This window comes from Dendropsophus ebraccatus, chromosome 8 (genome assembly GCF_027789765.1).
Source record: "Dendropsophus ebraccatus isolate aDenEbr1 chromosome 8, aDenEbr1.pat, whole genome shotgun sequence".
NCBI lineage: Eukaryota > Metazoa > Chordata > Amphibia > Anura > Hylidae > Dendropsophus > Dendropsophus ebraccatus.
In genome coordinates, this window is record NC_091461.1 from 92,250,243 (window position 1) to 92,267,547 (window position 17,305).

A 17,305-nucleotide genomic window follows, 5' to 3' on the forward strand; every position below is an offset into this window, starting at 1 on the left:
ACTGCGCCGCCATTCAGACATACCCCAATCCTGCTGCACAACACTGGGGACAGCACAAAGAATCAGAATTGCTCACTTAAGGCCCTATTCCACGGAACGATTATCGTCCGTATTTGGCCGATATCGGCCGCTACGGACGATAATCGTCCCGTGGAATAGAGTGCAATGATCAGCCGACATCGTTCATGTCGGCTGATCGTTGCAGTCGCTTGTTTTTCAACATGTTGAAAAACAAGCGACTGATATAGCAGCGATCTGCTGCCGTCGCTCCGTTGAACAGGAGCATCGGCAGCAGACGCTGCTGTATCCTATGGGCTGCCCGGACGATCAGCGATCCTCCGAGCAGCCCCCGCCGCCCCTCCCGCACTCACCTGCTCACTGCAGCAGTGTTGAATAGCGGCGGCAGCGAGCGGTGAACAAGGAGCAAACGAGCACTGAGAGCGCTCGTTTGCTCCTCTAAACGACCCGTGTAATAGGCCCTTTAGCCAATTACTGCTGTGGCCGGTGACTTGCTGAGTGGTCAACTGCTTGTGCCAATACTAGGAAGTGCTGTGCAGCAGAACCAAGTTGTGTAAAAACAGCTTGCTATACCCCTAAGTAGGTGAAGCATGACTGGTGTCATGTTCAGTTGCATAATAAACTCCTGTAACATGGATGGCCTTTGCTAGTTATGTTTTTCTAAAAAGAAACCCTTAGGTCCAGTTCACACGGAGCAAAAGCGACATGTCAATTCTTTGAGCAGAGAGCGACGGAAGAGGAGGAGCGCAAACTCTCCCATAGACACACTGTGGGAGACTGAGGCAAGCGGAATCCCTTGGCTTTTTGCTCCATGTGAACTGGCTGTGCAAGATAGGCATTAGTATAGTTAAAATGGTATTTATTGCTACAAAAACATGTCCACATTTCGCCCTCTCTTGTCTCCAGTTTAGGTGTGGTTTGCAATTAAAGGGGTTATCCGGTGCTACAAAAACATGGTCACTTTTCCCCCTACTTATGTCTCCAGTTCAGGTGCGGTTTGCAATTAAGCTCCATTTATTTCAATGGAACTGAGTTTCAAAACCCCACCCAAACTGGAGACAACAATAGGGGGAAAGTGGCCATGTTTTTGTAGCGCTGGATAACCCCTTTAAGCTCCATTTACTTTAATGGAACTGAGTTTGAAACCCCACCCAATCTGGAGACAAGAGAGGGAGAAAAGTGGCCATGTTTTGTAACACTGGATAACCCCTTTAAAGTTCCTATATTTTACCTTTCAGTGTTTTTTTTTCTTTCTTTCACCGAGGTCACTGATAGGTCAGCACCTTCGTCATGGACCAGAGACAATACAACAAATTTCAGATGGAGAAGGAGAAGATAACTAAGAGGATATTGAACCTCACACTTGAAATCATCTACCTGCTAACAGGAGAGGTGAGGGAGTCTGGGAATTATGACACATGATCTCAGAAATTTGTTGTAAAAGAAAAATACATAATTTAACGGGTACTTCAGAAAATAAAAACTCAGCTCAGCTGGTGTCAGAAAGTTATATAGATTTGTAAATTTTAGAAAAAAAAAAAAAAAAGGCCACCTTTGTCCATGCCATGAACTGTTTAGAGCAGTAGCAAATCCCAATAGAAAAGCTTTAACTGGAAAGAATACACCACTTCCTGCAGGACATACAGCAGCTGGTAAGTAGTGGAAGACCTGTCTTTTTTAAATAATTTACAAATCTATATAACTTTCTAGTACCAGTTAAATAATTCCCCGGAGTACCCCTTTACACTCTGTTTACACAGCTTCAGGTAGAGATGAGCGAACCTGCCGGATTTCTGGTTCGCACGAACCAGAAATCTCGGCATCTGACTCCCGCTGTCTGCCGTCTCCGTGCAGCGGGTGGATACAGCCTAAGGAACGCCTGGAAAACTGGGATACAGCCTATGGCATAGGCTGTATCCCAGTTTTCTAGGCATTCCTTACACTGTATCCACCCGCTGCACGGAGCGCCGTACGAACCAGAAAGCCGGCAGGTTCGCTCATCTCTAGCTTCAGCGGGTCTAGCTTCAGAGGGTCAGTGCGGTCTGACTGCAGACAAATTGCACTGAATAGCTTGCCCAAGCATATTAGAAACATTATTGCATATAGTTTATGGTGCTTTAATAGTATTAACTATTGGCTGTCCAGCTCTTTCATTCCCTAAACCACAATGGATGGTGACATTACCCCTTACTTACTACCTAGATGACCAGTACCCTAGGCAGCAATAGTTTTTCTGTTGTTTTTCGGGTTAGAGGAAAAATGCCCGATCCCCACCAGCACTTCTCACAAGTTACAAAGGATTAGAGAGCATTGGTTAGGTGTGCACATTGGTATCTGTACGTGCCTACATTATTGCTTTTCTGGTATTTTCATAAATGCAGGATTATATACTGGTGAAAAAGTCTAATGAGCATGTGTCAGGGGGATGGAGCATAAGACGGGATCCTATTGTTGTGTCTCAGTTTCACTCTCTGATGCATGATAGAAGAAATGATGAGAGGATCCTGGAACTCAACCACAAGATCTTTCAGCTGCTGACTGGAGAGGTGAGCACTGGTCGCAATGTTCTATCAATGTTGTATCATTGTATGTTGTATCATTGTGTGAGGGTCTATGAGGTGTTTTTTTCTCTACACAGGACTATCTAAATAATTTTCACAATATGTACAAGAATCAGCAGCATTCCGGTAGGAATTTTGTAACTTTTTTACGCCGTAATTTAGTCTCCTTTTCTTCTTCTTATGGGTTCCTGAGATTGGTCCTACAAAAAGATGGCCTGTGAATTTTGACCCCAATTAGATGACATTTATAATCTCTGCGCCTGGTGAATACTTTAAAATAATTGCAAATTTTTGCACAGAGCAGCTGTTCAGCACACAAATCTGTGATTATTTAAAAGTATTTGGCAGGCACAGCTCCGTGCATCTAAGGGGTGTGCAGGGGATACGGGAAGAAGACGCGGCCTCCTCCTGTGCCTCCATTCCTGGCTTTGGCTTCAAATCTTTGGCAGATAATCTGTCAGATAATCTTTCTGTGTAAAAGGGCCCTTAGGACCCTATTATAGGAAGCGTTAATCGTCCAGATTGGCCTGATTCATCTGATAATCGCTCTGTGTAAGACAACGATCAGCAGATTAAACTATAATCGGCTGATTGTTTCTTTCGTCTCAGACCTAAAATCATCGGCTGCTGGCTAACGATTCAACAGTTTATATTTCTTCCCCACACTCCCAGTGTTTTCCTTACCTCTGCTTCCTCCTACGTCCCACGCGCTGCAGCTTCAAAGCGGCCTGTCTGAGCTGGTGGTCCCAACCAGTGATTGGCTGAAGCTGCATCGCGGGAACGAGGAGTAAGCAGAGAGCAGGAGAACACCGGGAGCATTGACAGGTAATATAAACTGTTTGGGCAAAGGCTGCAGGGACATCACTATGTCCATGAAGCGCTTGCTAAACCTGTAATATGCCCAGTAAATGAGTGCCGATTAGAGATGAGCGAACCGTGTTCGGGTTTGAGTCCATCCAATTAGCAGTGGCTGCTGAAGTTGGATAAAGCTCTAAGGTTGTCTGGAAAACATGGATACAGCCAATGACTATATCCATGTTTTCCACATAGCCTTAGGGCTTTATCCAAGTTCAGCAGCCACCGCTAATCAAATGCCAATTGTTCGGGTTCGGATCGACTCGAACCCGAACCCGGTTCGCTCATCTTTAGTGCCGATCTAGCACATTGGCCATGTTTACAGTATTGATCGGGCAGCCATGTGCCCATGTAATTGAACACTAAATCATGCTAAAAATCTAGAACAGGCATAGATTATTGCGCTTGTCTGGCACAGCCACAGATCTATTAGACTGGCGTACTTGTATGCCGGTTTGGTAAATTACCCCCACTGAGTTAGTTTTGGCAGACAAATTCCAATGAGATTACTAAAATTGAGGATTATTTTTAGAGCGATAGAAGGAATAAATTTGGACTGCATGTTACCTTTTATTGAAGTTTAGATGGAGCAGTTTATAAGGGCCCTATTCCACCGGACGATTATCGTTTGCATAATCGTTAACGATTAATGATCTCAAACGACCGCTTTTGCGAAAGACCTGAAAACGTTCACTCATTTCCATGTAACGATAATCGTTACTTATGATCGTAATTGCGATCGTTTTTCTTCGCTATTTATTCGCTATTGCGTTCGTATCTATTGCAAACGACCGAACGATGTCTTATTCAATGCGAACGATTTGCAAACGTTTTGCGAACGAGCAATGATAAAAATAGGTCTAGGTCTTATAAAGCAATCAACGATTTCTCGTTCGGTCGTTAATCGTTAACTGCATTTCAACCAAACGATTATCGTTTAGATTCGAACGATTTAAAGATAATCTGAACGATAATCGTCCGGTGGAATAGGGCCCTACACAATCTTTTTGTTAACAAGGTGACGATGAAAATCTAAAAATAGCCTCAGAATATAAAACACACCGAGGACCATCTGCTCATTACTGTGAGCAATCTCTACAAAAGAGTCTTTATGAGGATGCCTTTGTAGGTCAGTAAATGAGTGAAGGCCCTATTCCACGGGTCGTTTAGAGGAGCAATATCGTTCGATATCGGCCGCTACGAACGATATTCGTCCCGTGGAATAGAGTGCAACGATCAGCCGACATCGTTCATGTCGGCTGATCGTTGCAGTCGCTTGTTTTTCAACATGTTGAAAAACAAGCGACTGATATAGCAACGATCTGCTGCCGTCGCTCTGTTGAATAGGAGCATCGGCAGCAGACGCTGCTATATCCTATGGGCTGCCCGGACGATCAGCGATCCCCCGGGCAGCCCCCCCAGCAGCTCCCCGCCGCCCCTCCCGCACTCACCCGCTCGCTGACGCCGCGTTAAATAGCGGCGGCAGCGAGCGGGGAACGAGGAGCAAACGAGCGCTAATACCGCTCGTTTGCTCCTCCAAACGACTCGTGTAATAGGGGCATTAGTTAAGTTTGGTTCTATTATTGCTTTTACTAAAATCTCTCACATGACAATTTCTATGCAGCCAAAGATAATGTGATTCTTCAGATGATTCCAGAGAAGAACCGAACTTTTGGGAAAACAGATGGCTACGATCATTTCAAGGAGAAGATAAATTATAGAAATCCATTTTCAGGTTCTTCCTTATTTATAAATTCTTAAAATTAGATAATAGAGGATTCAAACAGCAGTTCTTGATAAGTAAAAACATAAGTAAATTTTTTTATTTTATTTTAAATCCACCTCTGACTTAGGCTATGTTCACACAACGTATAGAGACCGGCCGTTCCGTGACCCGGAAAGAGGGGACGGAGGGGACAGGGGGATGTTTGGGAAGCGTGCTGGCTGATGTACCAGCACACTTCCTTATCAATGGGGGCAATTTCGGCGTGATTGGTTCCCTTTAAGTGCCGGATGATCTTTCCATCCGCAGAGCTCTGATCCGCATCAGAGCTTTCCATAGCACACAGTGAAACGAGCGTCTTGGTTGCTAGGAGCAACTAAGACAATTCTACTTTCCACCAGTTTGATAAATCTCCCCCTTTGTGTGAAACCACCATATAGACTATTTCACAGGGGCGTAATACAAATCCACAAGTCCTGTCCTGACTGCGACACGCCGAAGGATGGACTTACACACAGAAGTCAAAACCTCTGCTGCTAGATGTACTTTTAAGACAGGGGTAGGGAACCTTGGCTTTCCAGCTGTTGCAAAACTACAATTCCCATAGTGCCTGGACAGCTCATTTTGGAAGTCAGTGGGGGTCTCAGCATCCAGACCGCAAACGATCAAAACTCCTGACATATACCAATGACAGTGACACTTTGAAATCTATAATAAAATGCTGAAAAGTCAGCTTACCCAGACTTTTTTTCTATCATTGATAGTGATATCAAAATACAGCATGCTTTCGTTTTTTTTTAAATTATCAGGACATGCATGGCAACTTCCTAGCGTAAAAGAGGGGTGTGGTTTTTGTGAAAAGATTCATAAAAATTCATAAATAATAAACTCCCCCTAAAGTGTCTGTGAAGTAGAGGTGGTTCCTGTCTTTACCCATTTATTTTTCTGTTTTACAGAGGTACCCCATGGTCTGAAAACTGTTTCACATTCTCTTTTATTAGAAAATTATAAGAGAGAAAATGAAGATACTATATGCAATCGGAAAGTAGAAAACAAAAAGACTGAAAAAGTAAGTCAGTAAAAAATGAATATAGAATTTGTCTTCTTTAAATTATGACAAGTATCTCATGTATCAATTAAATAAACAGTGAATGGTGTTAAAGTGAACAGGGATGGAAGTAGTTGGCTCCTTTCATTGTGTAGTGGTGATGCCTGGGTACTGCAGCTTAGCTCCTGTTCACTTGACTTGGAGCTGAGCTGCAGAATCGCAGAACCACCACTGCCCACTAATCAGCGATTTATGGCCTGTTCTGAGTAATGTCTGGCAATCGCAATAGCCTGAAAAACACCTGTAATAAATGTTGATGTGTTCTGCAGGAGAGCGAATTAGTCAGGGTCAAGATTAAGGAAGAGGAAACACCTAAAGTTTTTTGCCAAGGTAAGAATCTTCTTTAGAGAAGATGTTTGGTTGTTTCTGCCAGAGTAAACTAATGAAGAGAATTAACATAATTACTATTATGTGACTTCTCTAGTCATCATCCAACTGCTGAAATTATATTTTACATTAGGCTTATTTACATTGTACATTAAGCAGTGTCCCTCTAAAATATATGTTGGGAGATTCTGAATGTATACAGCTGATGTACACCCATGATGGATGCAACTTAGTGACATCTGGCTTATAATGTATAGGGTCTCATGTTAAAAAAACACATATACCACCCAGTAAACATCCTCTTACATAGGTACATCCCAATGGAACAGTGCATACATCTGTGCTATTCCATCCAGCAAACCTCAAAGGATAGGATCCACATAGAGGCCAAAAAAACTAACTCAGTCAGGTAATGGAGGTCTATACATTAAAGGTTAGATTTAGATCAGGGCCAGGTACTGAAATTGGTAAGTTATTTTTCGGATCAGTTTCTATTTTCTGATTCTATTTTTTTCTTTAGTTTATTGACTACTTTACAGACCATGACATACAGTACCAGTTTATCATGGGGTCGTAAAGGCCCAGTTCACACTGAGCAAATATGGCGGAATCTGCTCAGTGTCCCGCAGTGAGTGAATGGGAGGTGCGCGCGTCCGCTCCCGCCACTCTTCGCTCAAAGAAATGACATATCAATTCTTTGAGCGGAGAGGTGAGGAAGCGGACACGCGTGCGCCGTCTCACTCCCTGCGGGATACTGAGCACGGCAGAATTCCGTAGGGGCGAGCTCCACTGCGGAATTCCGCCATATTTGCTCGTGTGAACTGGGCCTAAGGGTGTATGGAGCTGTCTTGTGAGTTGAGCCCGGTCTATACCTGGTGGTTGCGTGTTGCATTCAGAAGCAGACAGCTGCCGCTAAAAGTCTGCACTATTACAGAGAGATATATGTTGTGTTTGCTAAGCCGTCATTTTCTGTCCACTAAACACATTTGCAGAACTTTTCAAACAGAGGACAGCAGCCTGAAAAACAACAGTGGTGATGGTGCAGGATGGGTAAGCATACACATTTGTTGTGCTCCCTGCAGCCCAGGACTGGACTACCCCTTTAACACAGTGTAAAATGTACCTTGGCTACGATTACAATTAAGAAATGCAGTACATTTGGGGTATACATCAGCATACCGACAGAAAGGTATTTCTGATACTCCAGTATACCCAGGGCCGTTTTTGCCATGAGGCGAAATGAGTTTATTGCTTTACAGCAGAAAACCCAGAATCAGCCTTGACTATACCGTCGCCATACCAGTTCAGGTAAATAGACCTAATTTAATCTACTGTTGGAATACATTAAAGCACACCTACAACTTCAAAATCAACAGTAGATGTGAAATAAAGCAAGTTTGCAATTTACATTCATAATTTTTTTTGTTATCGTGCTGTAAAACAAATCTGAACTTACCAGAAATCCAGTCTTCTGAAGGTAGCTCTTTAGTCCTGTGCTTGTTGAAAAAAAAAACAAAAAAAAAAACACAGGAAGTCTGACCAGTACAGAGAATGACGGCTCAATGTGGCCGTCAATCAAAAAGACTGCCTTCTCTGTGAGCGCAGATGATCTGGGAAACATGGGACTTCCTGTGTTCAGATTCTTTGGGGAAAAAAAGAGTCAGAACACAGGAAGTGCAGTGTTTACCATGATAGCCAAAACAAAAATAATAGATGTTAATTGCAAACTTGCTTTATTTCACATCTACTGTTGATTCAGGCTTTCAAAGTTATAACAACAGTGATACTTTAAGACTCCCCTATGTCAGTATGGTGACATATACTTCACACACACTATACTTTATAGGTGTGATAAAAGTTTAGTGCAAAATATAATTTAATCAGTTGGGTGATGTAATTTGTCATCACTGGTTTATGGTATTTGATGAAAAGGACAGAACTCTGCTCTGATGCATTACAGGTGCAGATATCAAAGTAAATAACATAGGGTGTAGGCCTCCAAGGGACAACCTATTAATCAGGGAACATCATCACCATGACATGAATATCTTGGTAAGTTGACGTCAGTGAGTTTCAGACATAATATAGCTGCGTGAAGCAAGTATTGTGGACTTTATTTAACCAAAGGGCTTTCCAAGTAACTATGAAGAGTACAAATTAGCATTTCTGATGGTCCATACATCCTTTTTAATTTATAAAACAGATAATAGCTGTACCAGTGCCAAATACATGCAGGATGTTTATGGTACAAGTCTGTACATATAAAGTCATATTTAATGTTAACAGTACTATAGGGGTCATATTATCAGTCATTAATATGCCCTGGCCAGATGAGGGCCTCAAGTAATACTGCTTATGCTATCCTTCTCCATCCACCTGCTGTCCCTTTTGGCAGCATCTGTTAGTTGATTTTTTTTATATATATGGCCTTATTCATTCGTTCATTGTTTTTTTTCTCGCCTGTATATTCTTTTTGCTATCAACATTCGCAATCTGCCAAAAAATATGGATTGTGCATCTGTAGTGTATTTGTAGCGCATCCACAATACGTATTTTTTTGCGGATCTATTAAATCTGTACTGCACCAGTTTAAATGAAGTTGTTCAGGTTAAAAAAAATTGTAATCGTTTTGCCGATTGCAGATTCACATTTTTTTGCGGATGACCAATAATAAATAGCAGATCCCAATCAACTTTTATTTTTGTTTTTTTGTGGATCAGAATGTGGACTCGTGGGAATGTGTGACTAAAGCCTATGTCTTACTAATATCCACAAACTATTAGTGATCTTTTATTTTCTGTTTGGCCAAAAAGGGTAAATTAAATACCAAGCAATCTGAAAACCATTCACAAGATGGATCAGAAGAAGAGGAAGATGAGGAGGACTGGCTCCTTGTGAAGATTAAAGAGGAAACGGTTCCCACAGATATCACCTCTGGTTAGAGAATGAGCAAACTAATGGGTCTATGCTACAAACAAAAAATAATGTGAAAACAAGTTTGAAGTTCGGCGAAGATTTTTATTAAAGTATAGTATATCCCCCCCCCCCCCAAAGTCATACAAATCCCCAATATACACTTATTATGGGAAATACACATAAAATGCTTCTTTCCCTGCACTTACTACTGTATCAAGGCTGTGGCTGCTGGAGAGGAGGATGGCAGAGGGATGCTCAGTGTCCCTCCAGTGTCCTGTGTCCCTCAGTGTCCCCCTGCCATCATCCTCTCCAGCAGCCAGAGCCCGCACAGCTATGGGAGTCGGGTCGTGACATCACCATTTTATCCAGGAAGTGAAGCCTTGATGCAGTAGTAAGTGCAGGGAAAAAAAGCACTTTATAAGCATTTCCCGTAATAAGTGTATATTGGTGATTTGTATAACTTTTTTTTTTTTGGGGGGGGGGGGGGGGAATACAATACTTAAAGTGACACTGTCACCCCCTTTGTGCATTCTGACATCTTTACACAGGTGTAAAGGGTGAATTTAGTGGTTTTCATACCTTATTTCATATCATACGTCATGGTGCTTGTTCAAGTAAAAAGTGTCCTTTTATCAACTGCAGATTGTATTAAGTGGGCGTGGCTTAGTGGCATTAGCCCTATTAGCTCCGCCCACAACGACACTGTTGGCCCCGCCCCCTTGACGACCATTGGATAGCCGAGGGGGTGGGGTCTAGACCTTTCGGACAACCTATTCCAATGGTTGGCGAGGGGGCGGGGCCAACTGTGTTGTGGGCGGGGCTAAGTGGTGCTAATGCCGCGAGGCCCTGCCCGCTTAACACAATCTACAGTTGATAAAGGATGACTTTTTACAGGAACAAGCACCATGATGTATGATATAAAATAAGATATGAAAAACGCAAAATTTACCCTTTACACCTGTGTAAAGATGTCAGAATGCAAAAAGGAGGTGACAGTGTTACTTTAAATAAAAATTTTCGCGGGACTTCTCCTTTAAAGTATCAACCATTGAAATGTAGCCCGCTATATCAATGAAATCCATTGTGCCTGTTACATATGTTTGCGTTTTTCTTTTACTTTTGGCAGAACAATTTGATCAGTATTTACATGAACTGCAACAGAGTAAAGAAACAAACAGGCAGATGTCAGTAAGTATTTATAGCTAGATATATAGTTTTTTTTTTTACTTTACCTGTGGATATATGTTTATATATTAATTGATTGTACATTTTTAAAGGGTGCTGAGCCATCTTCATCTGACGCGCACATGAAACGTGAGTATTTAGAGGTCTTGTTAACTGGGCACCTATCATCAATCATGATTTTCTACTGCACTGCCCATTTGGTGTGACCTGGCCTGTACGACTATCCTTTGTTTTTATCTGTCTTGTCTCTGTTTTGTGTTTCACCTTCTCCTCAAGGGGGCAAGGCAAGGGAGCATCACCGTGATTGTCCACAGTTGCCTAGGACTGTGAAAGCAAGTAGGCAGGGGTCAGCTGGGTACGACCAGGCTAGGGCTCACAGTCTGTGTCCTTCTTCCTATCCCTTCCCAGCCATATTTTACCTACAGTCCTGACAGATCCACTTTGCATTCAGGTAGAAAAACGAGCTCCCTCACATTTGGAAGTTCCTAAGAAGACAGGTCAGACACGATATTTCAATCTTTATTTGTTAAAATGAAAGTAAATCCCCTTTTTCTGTAATCTTAAGGAAATCTGAAGGTTAGGAGAAATTGAGTCTAATGTTTTCTCAGAACTGATACTTCCTCTTTATAGGGGTCAAATAAAAAAAATGTGTGTGTCTGGGCACATGCTGATCTAAGAATGAAAAAGGAAAAGTTATATCTACTTGCCCCTATCCCCTGCCATGTCTATCCTGACAGTGCCTGGTCTCAGCTGAGCAGCTACTCTTGTGTTCCTTTCAGGTCATTGCTATTGGTTGGCTGAATAGGTGTATCCAAACTAAGGGTGGGTTCAGACTTCGAAATTTGCGCAGGTAAATTCCGTCGCTAGTGCGCTCTCACGACCGAGCGTCTCTCCGCCGGTGCCATAGACACGTCAATTTTTTTTTCGGATAGAGGAATTGGCCGGCCCATAGAATAGTGTCTATGGAGTCGGCAGAAAGGCACGTGGCCGTGAGCGCGTACTAACGCCGGAATCCCCCGGAGTTTATCTAAGCAGATTCCGTAGTCTGAACCCACCCTAAACCAGGAACCAATTGTCAATGTATTAATATTTTCTAATTGAGCTATAAGAGAAAATGGTCCAGAATGGCTATGTCATAAGTGTTTTCAGCTGCATGTTTTTGATGCTGCATGTTTTGTCTTTCGTTTGGAGTAAACCCAAAAACACATACCCAAAAAATGCAGCATTAAACATGGTGCGAACAATTAACATGTGAACATGCCCTAGAACAGATATGTTGGAAAAACTGACAGACCCTTTCTAAGGGTAGCTTCACATGTACCGGATCCACATTGGATTTCTCGCTGCGAGTTTTCAGCAAAATGTGCTGCGGATCCAGTAGTGTGAGGGTAGGTTCACACTACGGAACCCGAGTGTAGAATTCCGGATTCAACGGATTCCGTAGCTCGTACCCGTTCACGGCCGCATGCTTTTCCGCCGGCTCCGTAGACACCATTCTATGGGCGGCACGATTCTGCTATACACCGAAAGAATTGACATGTTAGTTCTTTTGGTGGAATCCGCCCGTGCATAGAATGGTGTCTATGGAGCCAGCGGAAAGGCGCGCGGTCGTGAACGGGTACGAGCTACGGAATCCGTGGGAAATTCTCCGCTCGGGTTCCGTAGTGTGAACCTACACTAAAGTTGAATGGGTCACATACCCACAGTGGAATTTTCATTCCACTGCATGTATGTGACCCGGCCACTTAAACCCCCAGCCTGAAGCATACATTACCTGCTTGGCGCTGCGGTTGTGTGTGAGGCTCCCGGCTGCCCTCGCTCCCCATCAGCCAATCAGTGCTGCTGTGCACTGATTGGCTGATGGGGAGCGAGGGGAGCCTCACACACAGCCGCGGCGCCGAGCAGGTAATATTTGCTCTGGGCCGGGGGCTGCAGGTGGTGGGAATTAAAGGGGCCGGGTCACATACTGGCAGCAGAATGAAAATTCCACTGTGGGTATGTAACCCATTCAACTTCACACTACATGGATCTGCAGCGGATTTAACTGCAAACTCGCAGCTTGAAATCCGCTGCAGATTCGGTACGCTTGAAGCTGCCCTAAGTCATAGTCTGATGTAACAAAGTTCCTTTATGGTGATTTTCAAAGTTAGATTTTTACTTGATAACATGATGTTTTTTTTCCATTTGAGCAAATGCTTTATAACTGATTGCACAGATTTTTATTTCTCCAAACAGAATTTAAAACATTGCGGGCGAAGCCTTTCAGTAGGAATGAATTGATAGACATGGTTCAGTTTTTGGATGAAAAGGGATATGAACATACAACTGTGGGGCGAGTACACCAGAAGAAGAGTGAAGTTCTGAATCAGCTGTCTAATCTGCTGTATGAGAAATACGGAACAATGCACAGCAAGCGTCAGATTCAGAAGAGATATTCTGACTTGAAGACCAGGGAACAATGGCTGCTTGCCTCAATTAGGAGAAAAATACTTAGGGGTATGTAAATTTAATCCGTTCAGTTGTTATCCGGAGAGCAGAAAAGGTCCTTCCTGTTCTGTTCTTCACAGCTGCAATAACTCCCTTTGGTCATCTTGGATGATAACTTCCGACAATAGGGGAGCTGTGCATGTTGCTACTGATGTCCAGTGGCTGTTAGATGTTACCATTGTCATGAAACATCGGGCAGCTATTGGACATTATGTGTGGGTGTGGTTTTGTCCATATTCAGTGCTTACAACATGCGCCTCCTTCCCCCTTATCTCGGAAGTTATCATCTGAAAGGGCCAAAGGGAGGATGTGCAGCACCAGAGTACTGTGGTGGACCAGAAATGCAAACACCCAGGGTATGGGTGGGTGCTTCGCATGTTGGGGAGAGAATGCTGTTTTTTTTTTTATTCTTTCAGTGTATTTTTTATGTTTTTTTATATGTATTCCTTATAATGTGTCCTTTTTTTATATGATCTTTTGTTCACATTTTTCAGTGAAGATGTTAAGAGGTGAATCAGAAATGTTTCCTGCCACGTTTAGTGGGGACAATACAGAGAAGAAGCACTATTATGTCACAGGTATGTAGAAACATTTTAAGTAGCTAGTTTTTATTATTTCATCACAGAAGTCTGTATCCTAGCCATAACATTAAAACTACTAATAGATGAGGGGATTAATATATTAATTGTATGGTTTCAATGGTGCCTGTCAAAGGGTGGGTCTAGTAGTGGTCAAGTGAAGGACAGCTGGTGAACTGGCATCAGGCTTATGGGTACCCAAGGATCAATGATGTGTGTGGGGGCTGAAGGTCAGACCGTCAGGTCCAGTTCTACTGAAGAAATACTGCAGCAAAAATTGCTAAAAGGAACACACATTGCAGCACAATTAGTACCTGTAAACTGGTCAGAACGGCCAAGCTGATCCTACAGTGCGCGGAAAAAAAACTTTTGTGGGGATGGACATTGCATTTAAAAGATCTGCTGCTTGTTTTGGTGCCAGATATCACAGAGGATTTTCAGAGGTCTTGTGGAGTCCATGCCTTAGAATCTGACAGCTATTTTAGTGGCACAAGAGAACCTACACAATATTAGGCTTTATTATTATGCCTGATCAGTGTATGCCACTTTATATATAGTATAGCCAAAAAATATAGCAATTATAAAAAAAAAAAAAAGAATAAAATTATGAAAGTACTGTAGAAAGTCTAAACATTTAAGGGTTTTTCTGGGCAAAATGTTACTGCCTCTTGGGGGGGGGGGGGGGGGAGGGGGTCGGCAGGTGTCGGTCCAGCGACACCAATGTCACAGGACCAAGGCCTCCGGGGCCAGGGCCACACCACTCTGCAGATACAGCAAGCAGAGGCAATGTCCACCAACCAACACAGTGTGGACAGGTCATCAGTACTTTTTGCCTGGAATATATTATTATAGGAATATAATAAGCATATAAGGCTGACCAGTTTGGAAGCATAGACAGAAGGTATGACTGATGGTGATTTCTGTCTTGAAAAAACTGAGTTACACCTTGACATTTTTGAAAATATATATAAATTTTTTGTATGAATCCCCCTGTCAATAAAGCCAGTAAGTATTAGGGGGGCTACACAGTCCGTAGTATCAACTGCTGCAAAGAAAACTGGATAAAACATAGAGAAAAGTTTGTAAGGAATAAGCACACTAGGTGTAAATGGGGTTACAGTGCGTCTCCATTTCTATAGCGATGCAGAATGTGAGAGAATCCCAGGATTCAAGGGTATTTGTGACACAAAAGAACAACTCTCCAGCTCCATCAAATCTTCTTTTTATTATTTAATATTGTTGAAACCAGTTTTAAAAATATGAAATAATAAAAAGAAGATGTAGCTGGACAGTTGTTCTTGTGTGTCACTAGATAAAACATAGCAAAAGAATGTTTTGCATAAGATTTTGGTTATCAAAAAAATCAAGAAAATCTCATTTAATGTATATACTAATTTTATATCCTTCAAAACAGGAACTGGAACAAAATCTAAGGAGAGCACATTTAATGCCAGTGTGCCCTGAAGAAACCCCTGCACCTTGTAGTCCACAGTAGACCAGGAACCAAGGAATGCAAAAATTTGCTCCAATTTTATTGACATCGAGAGCAAATTAGATTTTCAAATTGGAAAACAGAACTTTCTATCTCTGTATGTCACAGAATGAAGCCTTGGCTTTAAAGAGATTACAACACATTACTGTTGTTGTATTGAAAGAAAAACTAGTAGCTGTAAGTTACATTTCAGATTGCTGACACTGTTATATAGAGGACACATGGTACCTTTCATATATCTGTCTGTGCTTCTATAACATATAAGTTTATATGTTTATATGCGTTTATTCTATAGTGCAGAAAGTCAAAGAAGCTTTTCCAAGATCATAAAAAGCACTAGGCTGTAACACCTCCTTACTCCCCCTCCCATACCTTAACCTGCTTGGGTGTCCGCTTCCAGGTGTCAATGAAGCTTGCTGCTTATCAGAAGCTTGGAAAAGCCTCTTTGACTGTTATGCTAGAGAATAACAGCATCTTGAAGCACATCAGGATATATGAAAGGCACATGTGTCTCCTTGTCCTAACAGTAATTTAACAGCGTCAGCGTCCTATTCCATTAAGATTCAGAAAGAGAGACACAGGGGCGCCTCCTGGTGTAATACGTCCAGTAGTGATCCCCAAGTAGAAGTGTGGTTGGAATGCACTAACCTGGAAAAGTTGTGCAGTATCTTAGGCACAACTCTAATGAAGGTGATTGTCTTCAGTAATGTTGTCGATGATGTCTTCAATTATATTATCGATTATGTCATTTTAGATGTTGTTAATATCACCGATGATGTCGACAATGTTGTTTTCAGAGATGTCATTGATGATGTCATCACTACTCGATGATGTAATCAAAGATGTCATCAGTGATGTCATTGATGATGTTGTCGATAAAGTTATCATTGTTGTCAATGATTGTCATCAGTGATGTCGTCGATGATGTCTTTGATTATATTATCGATGATGTCATCATTTATGTTGTTTATGTCATTGATGATGTAGACAACGATGTCATAAGAGATGTTATCGGTTATGTCATCAGTGATGTCATTGATGATGTCATCACTGAAGTCATCACTACTTGATTATGTCATCAATGATGTAATCAGTGATGTCAACGATGATGTTGTCTATAAAGATATCATTGTTGTCAATGATTGTCATTAGTGATGTCGTGAATGATGTCTTTGATTATATTATAGATGATGTCATCCTTGATGTTGTGGATGTCATCAATGATGTCGACAATGTCACTAGAGATGTCACTGATGATGTCATCAGTGATGTCATTGATGATGTCAGTAGGTCAGCAATGCAGAGATGATCCTCACGGGACGAATGGACCTAGAGACCCCAATCTTCAGATCAGTGCAGGTGTAGAGGCGAGTAATCCAGAACCAAATCTCATGTGCAGTGTTCACATTAAGCGATATAGCTAGTGCACACATATGGGATTCCAATCTAGTGTTTATTTAGTGCAATGCGTTTCGGCCTGTGGAGTCTGAACAGGCCTTTATCGAGCATAAACAACTATTGTCTGACATTCCTTTTAAATGTTACAACATGTCATACTGCTCCTGACACTAGAATGACTACTAAAAATGTATAGAACCAAATGAAGTTCAGTGGCTTCAGGCAAAGTAAATGAATTCAGCTATTATTTATTATTATTTAAGTTATTACTGGTAAGTGGTTTTGTAAATGGAGTTTGCTGTGAAATGGGAAGTGCACTTGTTATACATATTTGTAAATTAGTTCATTTTGAAAATCCCATCTCTTATCAGCTGCTGTATGTCCTGCAGGAAGTGTTGTATTCTTTCTAGAAAACACTGTGACCTGCAGGGCATACAGCAGCTGATAAATACTGGATGACTTTTAAATAGAAGTAATTTACAAATCTACGTAACTTTCTAACACTAAGTTGTTTTAAAAATATTTTTTCCTCCAGAGTACCCCTTTAAGGTGACAAACTTTATCAATGTCAAAAGGGATTTGTCAGCACTCACAACAGACCCAAGGTGCTGGCAGTGTAGAGTAGATGAGCTGGTCCCTTGTGAGCATGGTACCTAT

The 17,305-nt window shown here is 42.0% G+C and overlaps 1 protein-coding gene across 3 annotated transcripts; it reads left to right on the forward strand.

The window, feature by feature from the left end:
- Window positions 1-1,212: 1,212 nt before the first annotated feature.
- On the forward strand, window positions 1,213-15,789 carry LOC138799601 (oocyte zinc finger protein XlCOF7.1-like). Of its 3 annotated transcripts, none has more exons than XM_069981029.1 (13): window positions 1,213-1,410; window positions 2,400-2,564; window positions 2,657-2,705; window positions 5,059-5,169; window positions 6,114-6,226; window positions 6,535-6,595; window positions 8,553-8,644; window positions 9,406-9,529; window positions 10,635-10,696; window positions 10,786-10,822; window positions 12,929-13,189; window positions 13,675-13,758; window positions 15,173-15,789. In XM_069981029.1, exons 1-13 carry the CDS (start codon window positions 1,309-1,311, stop codon window positions 15,220-15,222), a joined length of 1,311 nt encoding a protein of 436 aa, XP_069837130.1. In that variant the 5' UTR covers window positions 1,213-1,308; the 3' UTR covers window positions 15,223-15,789. The 3 variants fall into 3 exon arrangements, with proteins under 3 accessions (XP_069837130.1, XP_069837132.1, XP_069837133.1); XM_069981031.1 differs by having other exon boundaries at window positions 6,159-6,226; XM_069981032.1 differs by having other exon boundaries at window positions 2,481-2,564.
- The last annotated feature ends 1,516 nt before the right edge of the window (window positions 15,790-17,305 follow it).

Coding starts and splice junctions, on each gene's coding strand:
- LOC138799601 (XM_069981029.1), top strand. CDS start 1,309: ATGGACCAGAGACAATACAACAAATTTCAGATGGAGAAGGAGAAGATA. Junction 1,411..2,399: donor TCTACCTGCTAACAGGAGAG/GTGAGGGAGTCT, acceptor TCATAAATGCAG/GATTATATACTGGTGAAAAA. Junction 13,759..15,172: donor GAAGCACTATTATGTCACAG/GTATGTAGAAAC, acceptor CCTTCAAAACAG/GAACTGGAACAAAATCTAAG.